Source organism: Cygnus olor, chromosome 7 (genome assembly GCF_009769625.2).
Source record: "Cygnus olor isolate bCygOlo1 chromosome 7, bCygOlo1.pri.v2, whole genome shotgun sequence".
NCBI classification, from domain to species: domain Eukaryota; kingdom Metazoa; phylum Chordata; class Aves; order Anseriformes; family Anatidae; genus Cygnus; species Cygnus olor.
Genome location: NC_049175.1, coordinates 19406349 through 19418391, shown reverse-complemented (window position 1 = coordinate 19418391; position 12043 = coordinate 19406349). Strand labels below are relative to the sequence as shown.

The 12043-nt window shown below is 45.5% G+C and overlaps 1 protein-coding gene across 5 annotated transcripts in view; it reads left to right on the top strand.

Moving 5' to 3' along the window:
* Positions 1-4072: 4072 nt before the first annotated feature.
* The window catches only part of VSTM4 (V-set and transmembrane domain containing 4), a 33814-nt gene continuing 25843 nt past the window's right edge, over positions 4073-12043 (top strand). For 3 of the 5 annotated variants that reach the window (XM_040563256.1, XM_040563257.1, XM_040563255.1), the window contains exons 1-2: positions 4073-4227; positions 9501-9899. In XM_040563256.1, the coding sequence (XP_040419190.1) occupies positions 4173-4227; positions 9501-9899 (454 nt within the window). In that variant the 5' untranslated portion in view covers positions 4073-4172. The remainder of the gene's footprint in view (positions 4228-9500; positions 9900-12043) is intronic. The other 2 variants (XM_040563254.1, XM_040563258.1) reach the window with 1 other exon arrangement.

The following is a 12043-nucleotide window of genomic DNA, read 5'->3' as shown; positions in this document are numbered from 1 at the left end:
GCCCATCAAAGGGATGGGAAAGTCTGGATACAGATCCAAACTCCATCCATGCTTGGCAACACTGAATCAGTCTGGATTTTATCCATCTCTAATCACTGAACATTCATTTACAGTTAAGATTGCACGGGCCATGGGAGCTACCTGCTGCTGGATCCTTAGCAGACCTGGCTATAATTGTCTCCGCTGTAAGGTTCAGGCAGGCAGGCAGCATCCTTGCAGGAGTCGTGGTAGGGTTAGAGGCTGCAGCTGCCCCGATCAGTCCAGGTACAGAGAAGTCCAGAGAGACAGAGTTTATCACTAGCAAACTTCATCCATCACTCAGCAGAAGCACAACTCGCCTTAGCAATCGCGTATGAAAGCCAGGAGTCAGCCCACCCCAGTCCATCTGCACTGACATTTCTCCCAGTGCTACAGCACAGCTGAAACAACCCCGGGTTGTGGCAGATGTTACTACGTCCCTGTATGCACTGAAGTACACGCACACAGCTGGTCTGGCCCCCTGAGGCGTGTGATTCCTTGAACACAACCCCAGGGAGCAGGGGCTCCAGGCTCTGTGGGAAAAGGCAGCTGAGCTGTGTCAGCTGCACCGAAGTGCTGAGCAGGCACTTTCCAGCTCCGAGCAGACCCGTTCTGACAGGAAACCAGGACACGTAGGTGCTGCCAAAGCTGAGGAAGCCATATCCTGCGGGGCAGAGGCTCAGCTCGCCTGCGTCAGCACACGTCCAGCAGAGCGAGGGGAGGTGCATGGGCTTACAGCCCTGCGGGTGAGAGAGAAGGGGAATTGTACTGCACGCTCATGGGCCTCTGGGATTTCTGGTGTGCAGACCAACTGTGACCCTACCACGTGGGAGGCATGGACAAGCTGGAATAAACATTTTGCAAAAGCAGGAGCATCTCAGCTGTTACAAATGGGTTGAAGGGGTGAAAGGTTTTAAGAGTGAAAGAATGCAAACCATATCATTGCAACCTTTCATCCAGGTTGCCAAAATATTTCCAGTCCCATCAGCAGCCCTTCCCAATCCAGGACAAATAAGTTTACGGATCACCCAGCTGCAGTCCAGGAGTTGGGACCCATTTGCATAAAATCATCCAAGAAGCCTGCAGTACATCTGAGAAGATGAGAGGCAACAGTTTGTGTTTATCCACTGCTCAGTAGCCTGACTAGTGCTGTCTGGCCCACGAGTATATCCCAAAACATTGGTAAAGATAGGTTACATGCTGCATTGCCTAGCAAATGCGGCTGGAGATCCAGCTTAGTGGCAAGAGAGAGGCCCAAGCACAGGAGCTCATGCGTCCTGTTCCTAGCGGTGCAACAGAGAGCTCTCCTTTGGTAAAGAACACACAAGGTCAGCATCACCTGAGCTCATTTGTATCATGACAAGTACAAAAGAATTTCAGCCTAAACCACTTCTAAAAGTACTTTCTGAAATTTAAAAGAAACATTCCTGTAAGAATAAAGAGCGCTTCTCATGCTCTTACGTTAACAAAGGTGTTTCAGTGGAGGAGAAACCAACTAAATGATTCTATGCAAAACAGCAAACCCACAACACAGGGAAATGTCAAAGGCACAGAGATCACAAGCTGCAGAACACAAACAACATGTGGCAGTAAGCTGGCAGGCACACAAGGCTGGAGAAGCCCAGGTGGGCCTCTGACGTCTTCTATCTATTTTCTGTCATGGGCAAATACCTCTTAGGAAGCCTTCTCCCCAGCTGATTGATCCAGCTCTGCCCCAGAGCTCATTAGAGTTCCTGATGCAATTGAAGGAACTGTTAGTGCCACCAGTAACCGGAGTGGTTGCAAAGACACAACTATTGATACCGATTCTCATAGTGCACCGTTAAGCTATCCAGGGCCCAGACACTCACATGAGAGCTTAGGCAGTCCTTATTGATCAGTATTTTGTATGCACCCTTAAAAGATTAGTAGACTGAAGGAATCTATGCGAGACATGGCATGCAGAAAATGCTTTGGAAAAGAGTAGGCAAAATCAGTCATCCCTGCTTCACCTTTCAATCAGCAGACCCAAGATTCCCTGAGCTAGAGCTTCAATCAGGACCATCAAATTAAATAATTGCTGGTGCACCTTTTTGTGTGTGTGTGAATTTGTCTGCTTCTTTATGAATTAGCTTCTCTCTTTGATAGGATGTTCCCTTCCTGAGTTAAAAGAGTAGATTTGAATCTACAGATCTTAATTAGCTCCCCAGGCAGTACATCTTTTAACAACTCTGTCTGTTTCCTCAGGTCTGCTGATCTGTGCATAATGCAGACCTGGCATTCTCTTGTGAGGAGTGTTTGCTGAACAGACGCAAAAGCCTGTCCCTGAAGTAAAGGAATTGCCCAATGGTCCGAACAAGCCATGCAGCCATCAAGTCATGTTCCTGCACCTTCTGCTTCCATCCATGTCTATTAAAGGCAGGGTTCAGTCTCAAAAGGATCAGATGAAGCACATGCTAATTTTTCTGTGATGCGTAAAAGCAGACATGTATTATCCTGCCTCAGGGATTACTAGAAGAGGGGTGGAGTAGCTATATTGGTACTAATTGCACTATCCATGAAAGCAGGAATGCCAATGTGTTTGTATCATCCACACTTCACACAAGATGAATACTGAAATCAGGCATAATCCATCATACCTGCTGGTAGAAGGATTAAGTCCCCCTCTCTGGAGATTTGTGGGCTTTAAAATGATAAATATCATCAAAAGGAGCAAAGGGGAAGGGCAGAGGTAGACTGCTGAGTACCATGTTCCCCAAAAGACCTTATGCCATGGAGATTGAATGCAGAAGCCATCACAAGATGAAAGTGCTGGATTAAGATAATTAATGAAGTGGTGACTATGGTCCGTTTTATGAGGCTGAACCCTGCCATTAATAGACATAGAAGCGATGCAGCACTGCAGTACTTCATCTTCTGCCTTCTCAGGGGGCAGATTCTGGACAGACCTTCACTACAAAACCAGTTCGGTTAACTCCTGCCCTCTGATACCATTCAAGGTGGTGACCAGCAACCTTCAGCAAACACTGTTCTCACTGGTTTTAGATTTTTACAAGCATAAGGCATTCCCATAACCTTATCCACTGTGACTGCCATCCTCGCTGAAGTTAAGGGTGGGTTATCAGACTGCACGCAGAAGATGCTGAGGCAGGGACACATCACTTTCCACCACCACTACTGCCACATTGCCTGGCACAGAGACACCAAGCAACTGGAGGTGGTGATGGCAGTAGCAATGTAAAGGAGCCCCATGGTGTATTTGGTCAGTGGCCTTGGAGTACTTCACAAAAGGGTTAAACCAACTGGTCCTTTCTGGCTCTAGGATGTTGTATCATTTGGCAAAATAAGAATGGTACCCTTGGAGTGATGCACCTTAAGCAGGTCTATCTATTAATTCAGGACTTTTTATGGCAGAGGGCGAATGTCCATGGTTGGTAGTTGTGCTGCTACAGCAGAGCAAAACCCTGCCACCACCAGAGCACTGTGTGATGTCCCAGCACAGGCACCCAAACAGCCTAAGGCATCCAACCCCGTGCCTGCTCAAGGGCCACTCTTGCCTGCCAGACCACCTCACCCCCAAGCTGCCACCAGCAGAGCCCACAGAAAGGGAGATGGCTGTTATCTGGAATCGCTTGGAAACAGGGCTCCTGCTTCAGCTGAAGAATGGGCTATGGGCAACGGGTGTGAGGACCTGCAAATGTCAAACACTTCCAGGGAAGCAGAGAGGGTGCATAACAGTCTGCCCAGTCCCGACACCCTGTCCAGCCTCCCTGGGCTGCTGGGCTCTCGTGCTGGCTCACAAAAAGGATTTCCATGCTTGGAGAGGGGAGCTTCCTGCTTCGCCTCTGCTCAGATCCCCGTCCTTTGGGCAGGGTGTGTGCGCACGGGGGACTGCAGTGATGGCAGATGGAGCGGCCCCCAGCCCTACCTAGCCCTAGTGCCACCAGGAGAAAAGAAAGGGGAAGAAGGCGAGAAAAAGAGGAGGGGAGTCGAAGCGGAGGCAGGACGGTGGGAAGCGCAGAGAAATGGGGAGGGAAGGGAGAAAGCGGAAAAAAAGGAGGAGAAAGGGGAGGAGATGAAAGGCGAGGGAGAAGGGAGAACGGGGCGGGGAGGAGACAGTCGGCTCGGCACGGAGGGACGGGACGGGACGGCCCGGCCCCGGCGCCCCGCGGGCCATGCGGCTGCTGGCCGCGGCTCTGGCCGCCCTGCTGGCCTCGGCCCCGGCCCCAGGTAAGCGGCACCGAGGGCACCCGGGGCCGGGGGGGCGGTGGTGGGGAACCGGGAGAGCGGGGCTCGGCGGGCAGGAGCAAGGCACAGGGATGTGTGCGGTGAGGGGGGGAACCGGCCGCCGGCAGCCCCAGCCCCGCCGACCCCGTTCGGGGGTGCCCGGCCCGCTGCGCCCCCCCCATCCCCCCCCCCCGGGGCCGTGGGTGCGGGAGGAAACCCCGCTGCCCACGCAGGAGCCGCTGGAAGCGTTCCCTCGGGAGTTTTAGTCCCACAGGTGCCTGGATCCCCTAGGCAGCCGGTGGGCATGGGGCCCCCAGGTCGCTTGGTGCTAAGAGCAGCCCCTGCTCCTGCCTGCTTCTCTTTGAAAATGAAAAGCGCATCGGGCAGCGCTGTGTTGTGTCCCGCAGCTGCAGCAGTGGACGAGTCCGGCTCTGAACTTCAAGGCGCTAGGAGGGTTAGGAGGGTGGGGAAGCCCAGCTCCTTAGAGGGTAACAAGAGTTGGATTTGCACCTCTGCCTCAGCAGCGCAGGAGGTGGCAGAGGTTTGGTGTAAGTTCATCTTCAGTCACTGCAGGAGCTTTCCAAGGGAAGGAGCCTCTGACTTGCAAAAGTTGCAGACATCCGTTCAACCGAAAGCAGCTGGTTGCTTTTGGTGATCTTTCTAGCCAGCTCCTAATTATTTTCATTTAAACAAAGAGCTTTGCTTCTTCCTGGCTCATCTGCTCTTCTTACTTCTTAATTGAAGAGAAATCAAAATAAAGCGGGCTTTGACAGTAACATGATTTCACAGAACAAACTACAATGCAGACAGAAGCCACCCCGTCTGCTTCTGCTCCCGCAAATCCAAGATGAGATGGCAACTACTGAGATGGCAAGTGCTCTCATGGCATGCCTCTTCAGTCCCTTGGCTATCAGCAGGGGCTGGGGAAAAAGTTCTCCTAGCCCTAAAGGGTGGCTTGTAGACACTGTCCTTCAGTCTCCATGGAAGCAGGCAGAGGAACCTGTAAATAATGCTAAACCCAGATGCTTGCAGCAGTTACAGGAGCAACCCTACTGGTGTGGGATCTCCACCGCAGCAGCTGGGCCTCTTCACAAGAACACAGCCCCACTGGAATTTCCCCCCAGACCTAAGAACCCAGCAGCAACTGTTGGTCTTTTGCTGCTGCTCCAGCACAATCATTGGGGCAGGCCCTGGCATGGACAGGTTTCTGGCTGCTGAAACTGTGGTTCCTTACTCCTGACAGTGCCATAAAAGTGTTTTGGTATGTAATATGGCAGACAAAAGGTCCAAACCTAGCTAATACTTGGGATTGAATTTGTGTGTAGGCACAAGTAGGCTATTTTCGGATTAGGATTTTTCAAATCGGGGTGTAGTTTTAGGACTACCCTTCTGTGACTCCCAAAAGCCCGGTAAGACATGCAGGTGGAAGGGACCAAAGAAACAAGCAGCTAAAGGCCGGGGATGGGGGCAACTAAATCAGCTGGTTGCAGATGGGAGAGACATGTTTGATGATTAAGCACACTCCAAAGGAATCCTCAAGCCTTTGACTCACTCTCCTCCCTTTTTCTATAAATAGTTTCCCTTTTCAAGCAGAAGCAAGACTAAAGTCTTGTGGTGAGCTCCACCTGAGCAGCAACATTGTGCTATACTGGGAAGCCAGGAAAAGAAAACAAGTGATTCCTCACTTGGAGCAGCAATCTGAAGCCTAGAAACTCAGTGCTGTGCTGGCACATAAGCCTGATCTCAAGTTGTGGAGGAGTCTCCTGTCTTGGCACAGAGCCCACTACAAGGATAAACCTCGTGTTGGGGCTGGTCCAGCGGCCGCTAAAGACAAGGGAAACATTTCCACTAGCGCCTGGAGGCCCTCACTCAGGCTTGTCCTTCCCACATGGGAGGTAGATGACCTCTCCTCCAGCTATTCGCCACTGCTCCTGCTCCAGTGGCAGTGGGAGGATAAAGTCAAATGGACACCATTTTCTTGTTTCATGTAAAGCATCACCTCACCCTGCCCAACATAAGATGAAGTGAGGTCACAGTCACCAGAAAATTTCCAAAGCTTTTCCCTCTGATGCACTTGTACAGCTGCCCCAGTTCGAGGTGTAGAAGATAGGACACATTTCCACTGCTCCGACAAACCTTCAGGCAACTGGCCCTCTGAAGTAAATGAGCTTTCCTACACAAAGGATGCAAAATTTGATATTTCCTTACAGAAAGGCACATCCCCCAAGGAAAAGTAGAAGCCCTAGGTATAAAATACCGATTTTTGTATGAGTGTAAGCAGCTAGATGGGAACCAGAGACTCCACATACAATGCCTCTTTATCTTCTCGCAGAGGCTTCCATCAGCACCATATCTGAATTCCTCAGTATTTTCTCTGGGGTACTTTTTGGCAATGTGTTCTGCCTAGTTTCGAATTAAGCAATGATTCTTTTGCTTTTTATTTTGGGATAGTATTCCACAATTAATCCTAGCCAGCTTTTTCAAACAAGAAGTTCACATGTCAGGAAAATGACATAATTGTTTTTCTTTACAGCTTTTCATGATATGCTCATAATTTCAGTAGAGAAAGCTCATGTTTTTCATTTACCCAAACCACATTTTTATAATCAATTTCTTAAAAGTTTTATAGCATAAATAATTATGAGAACTCCCAAAAGTGCTGAAATTCCTAAATTTATTTCTTATTTTCTGAGCCTTCAAAATTTTAATCTCCTTTTGATGGCGGAGGCAGCCACTTTGTCTTCACATCTGCCTGTAAAACACTGAGGCCCTGTAACTCCAGCATGTAGTAAATGAAGTTTCATGCCTGGAAATCTTTGGTGGTATTCAGACTTAATTTTAAATTTCAACATCCTGTTCTACTTGTGTGCTTTCTATGATCCAAAATAATCTCTTGCTTTGGCACTCACATGAAGTGCACACACACACAAACATAATGCACACACAAACATAATGCACAGATAATTATATCAATAACCTAGACCATTCTTAACTGTGTTTTCATGAATAAATCTTTTCATCACACTACTTTTTTTCATTCACAAAACGTCTACTTGTACAAAATGTCTACTTCGTGGTGTCTACTTGGAAAAAATCATACCAATCAGTAAAACTTTCTATTAAAATAACACAAAGTAATTATACTATTTATTTTCAGAGGGTTCTTCTCTCAAACAACTGCAATGTAACTTTTTAAATTCAGTGGGATTTACTTTAAGTAAGTTGATACATTTCGTCACTCCATTTCACAGCTTCACTGAGGCCACAGAAGCAGCATCTCTGCCTTCAGTACTCCTTCAGAAATAGATGGAAATACTTTACTTGCTTATTTTGAGATAAATATATGTTTGTGTTTCAGGAGCTGATGTCAGACAAGAGTCTGCCAAAATGCTCATCCCTTTTGTTAAAATGTTCCTAGCTGATGTGCTAGAAAAGTGTCCAGAAATGAAAAAAATCCTTCTCCCAGAGTTGTAATTCTCATTGGTATTTGAGTACAGTATACTCACATAACAGGAAGCTCAATATTCACATTTTAGAGGACATTTCATGCTTTGCACAGCATTTTGCAGGGAGTGCTTTCTCACTGTTAAAATATGCTTCTTCTCTCTAGTGGATGCCATCAGACCAGTAGATTACACACTACAAGTAACTTAGGAAACACGTTGCCACAATATACCAAAAAATAGATCAGGTCAAAAATAGATCAGTCTGTGATATGACTACCAAGGACATAATATACATTGGGAAGGAAATAAAATGGGTGTTGATTCCCATGCCTCAGAAAATCTGTTAAGCATAAATCAGCAAGGTCAGGAAAGAAAAATCTTGCACTAATGAACAGCTATGGACTTCTTTCAACCTTCACTTATACTGACTATTGTTAGAAATAAAACAGAGAGACAACTAGTCTAAACTAGGTTCATGATGAAGAACAGGAAAAAAAAGAGTCAGAAATTAGTAGAAAAACGAAATAACCATTTGCCCCAATATAACCGCATATCACACTTTGTCATGCAAGTAGTCAGAAGGACTGATCTGACAGATTTAATCCAGATGATCATTTGATTATGACGAGGAGAATATTACTTAAAACAGAGGACACAGGGAACTGTAAAGTGAGGAGTTACTCATATCTGAGGAGTTACAGGCATGTAGGGAGGTTAGTAGTCCTTTAGTGACTCATCTAGGGGACAGTAGCATGTAAGGTTTGCACAAATTATGTCCAAAAGAAAGAAACAGAAGCATACACATTGAAATTACGTGACTTTATCAAGTCAGCATACGATTGTGGTAGCATGTGGAAAAACTGAGGACCAAGTAACAAAAGCGGAGCAGAACTTAGTAAAGCTAAGTCATGCACTTGGGGATTAGTAAGAATTTCTCTGATGAACTAGGAACTGAACCACAAATGACAAAGGAGGGAAAACACTCAAGCGTATCTAAATATAAACTGATATATAATCCCATATGAAACTATGATGAAAAAGGACAATGGAATTCTGGATACACAAAGTATTTCTAATCAAACCTGGAATGTACATTGACTATTTCACAGGACATTGGAGAGCTGCTTTTCAGAGCCTGTCTATAATTCCAGGCACCCATAATAAAAATAACAAAAACATTACAATCAAAACAAAAATTTAAGGAGGAAGCAATGCACAGAAGGGTTACCAAGGTGAATAGGGAAGTGGAAATACTACTTTACCAGAGGAGACTAACAAAGCTTGGCTTCTTTCGCTCAACAAAGTGCTGATTTGAGAGGCCAGATAATTGCTTTCTATATGGAGTCAGGAAGTAAACGCCATTTAAACTTAAAGGGTAAAGTTGGCACAGGAGCAAATGGGCACAAACTGGTTATTGAAAAAAGTTAGCTTGGAAATTGTAAGAAGGATGCAAGTCACTGGAAGATGCAAGTCAGCTGGTCAGGGAACAGCTTTCCAAAAGATATTCCGGGCTCTTACTCCAAGCCAGTTCTAGACAAGGCTTGTTCAAGGTGATGAAAGATTATGTGATATTGGGCCTGTGACAGCAAAGTGTCTACCTGAGCCCTATCTTATTTATTAGAGAACACAAGAATACTGGAGCAGATTGACTGAATGCCATCCTTAACTTTCACAGAGAGACAGAATATGTCAGGTTCTAGAAGCTCATTGAGTTGCTGCACACGGAACTCATGCTGTTGGTTTACCTGCTGTGGATCTGTATGCTGGGACAGATTATGGTGCTGTTGTGCTGGCAGGGAGGATTCTCACCATCTTTTCTTTCCTTTGCAGATATTTGTGAGGCTTTAAACGTGACAGTCTCTCCAGGACCGACAGTGCGATACTCCGAGGGAGATAATGCTACCCTTTACTGCCACATTTCTCAAAAGAGAAAGACAGACAATTTGCTGGCTGTGCGGTGGGTCTTTGCTGTATCACCTACCCAGGAGTATCTGATGATCAAAATGACTAAGTTTGGGTCTGTCCAGTATTATGGAAATTATACTCATCATTTCCACAAGCAAAGACTTCGTCTTCTTAAGGAGAAACATGGAACTCTGTACAAATTCCTTATCCTAAGCCTCCAGCAAACAGACCAAGGACACTATATATGCAAAGTGCAGGAAATTGGCAAACACAGGAATAAGTGGACAGCATGGTCAAATGGCACAGCAGCTACTGAAATTCGAGGTGAGAAATCACTGATTTCAGTTCTATCATTTTTCTTGTCCTATGATCTTTCTGTCAAGTTCATCCGTAAGATATTTGAAGTTAGGTTATTTTTTTAAATGTTATCTGTGGATATTAGAAGAAAATATAATACCCTGCTTCTTTACTTACACATTACAATTTAAACATTATTCAGCCCATAATAAAATGTAAACAAGCGAGATTAGTATATTTGTAGAAGATGGTCTATTTCCTTTGCCTTTCACCAGAATAGCAGCAATTAAGGTTCTGTTACATTCAGCTACGGGTCTCTACAACTTTGCCAGTGGGAACAAAGAAATGTCATTATTATTTAAATGCAAAGAGACAGACAGAGAGAGAAATTAACTTATTTTCTAAAGAATATGAAGTGGGTCAGCCAGAAATAGAAGATATTTTAGATCTGTGTTTTGCCTCTCTCTTGGTGTTTTCATTTCTTTTAGTTCTAATCCAGAAGCAGTTTACAAGTCGCATTTCTAGTATCACTCCTGTACTTTTGTTTATACAATTTGTAGCCAGAAAGCAGAGCTAGAAAAGCAGCGAACAGCCTGACTTCAGATAAAGAAATGACCAGCAACAAGTGAGGGTTTTGAACCGTACATCTCAACTGGAAAACAGGCCTTCTCTTTGGGGTGGCTCAGCTCAAACCTAACACCACCACATCCACGCGTGGTGAAACTGGATTTAGAGAACAGACTCCTTTGAAGAGCTGGCTGAGCTCAGCAGTTGTGCTGTCAGGGCTAGCTGACAAACAAGCCCCCTGCATGTGGTTTTACATACAGAAAAATTGATTTCCCACAGAGCCAGCTCTGAAGATAATGCCAAAAATCAAGGGGGACTGCTTGGTCCATAGGTCTGGAAATTCCAGAGGGTTATCTAGCAATCACAGAAAAACTTGTAAGAGGAAATTGTACTTCATGAAGTTTCTGCCATTGTTGTTGATGCTAAATTTACTGTTGTGTTTAGATTGCAAAGGTTATTCCCGTAGCTGGGAAATCCCAATCCCATTTATCTAATTTTTGTTTTGGGGAAAATGGCTCTAGCTCTTTCTAAACCAATTTTGCACTAAGGGGACTCCACTGACTACAAGCTTTTTCCAGATAGATTCAAACACATTTATGTAGACTTAATTCAAAGCACATTCCCTTAGTGCCACCTTCATTAGCATCATTCAGGTTTCTGTATCACTTTTGGATTATACACACACCAGGGGACAATGTAACAGTAAAAAATAATCTTTGAGTGCATGATCCTCCTCTGGAAAGCTCTCAGGTGTCACTACAAGAGCAAAGGTGGAAAAACAATAATAATGAGATAAACAGCAATTTCACTTTGACCAGCTATGCTTAAATCTGCCTTGAGAAATTATGACATTAATATAATACAATTAGCTGATTATTACTAGCAATGATGAAAGACACTAACAATCCAAAGCTGAATCTCTGGTTGTTTTGGTAACAAAGGACATGGGTCAATTTTAAACAACCATAAGAAAATCTTTGGTCTTACTGGTTATGTAAAATTTGTCTGTCTCTGAAGAAAAGCTCCAAGCTCAAAGCTGGTAACTGTTGTTCTTGCTCTGCCCTGTGGCCAGTGACCTTCCACATTGCAGTCAATGACTGGGGCTCCTGGACATGCCACAGGAGGAGGTGGCCAGCACTAAGGTTATTGTGGAGAGAGGACACGCTAGGATACAGGACACAGAATTCATTAGCTTCACAGTTCAAAGAACAGTTTCATGTTTGGTTTTTGTTGTTGCTTTCACTCTGTTGTTTTTAAATGGGGAGGAGTAAACTTACCATGGCCCAACATCCCCTGAACTCAGCCATCTCGCATCTCTGGAGATCATTAAATTTTACAAGCACTGACCCCATGTTGGGTGGCTGGAGCCGAGGCACAGTGGTTAGTCTCACAACCACACAGGGATCTGTGCTGAAATGAAACTTTATGGTATGCGTGATTTAGCCCTGCAGACTTCAGGCATTAGCTTGCTTCACGCTCAGGCAGTTATTCTTCCCTGCTGTTCCTGCTCTTGGCTAAGAACGGGGACTCCTCCTCCTCTCCCTCTCCTCTGCCTCCTTCACCCCTCCAGATTTGGCTAAAAGGAACTGGGAAGAAGGAGGCCT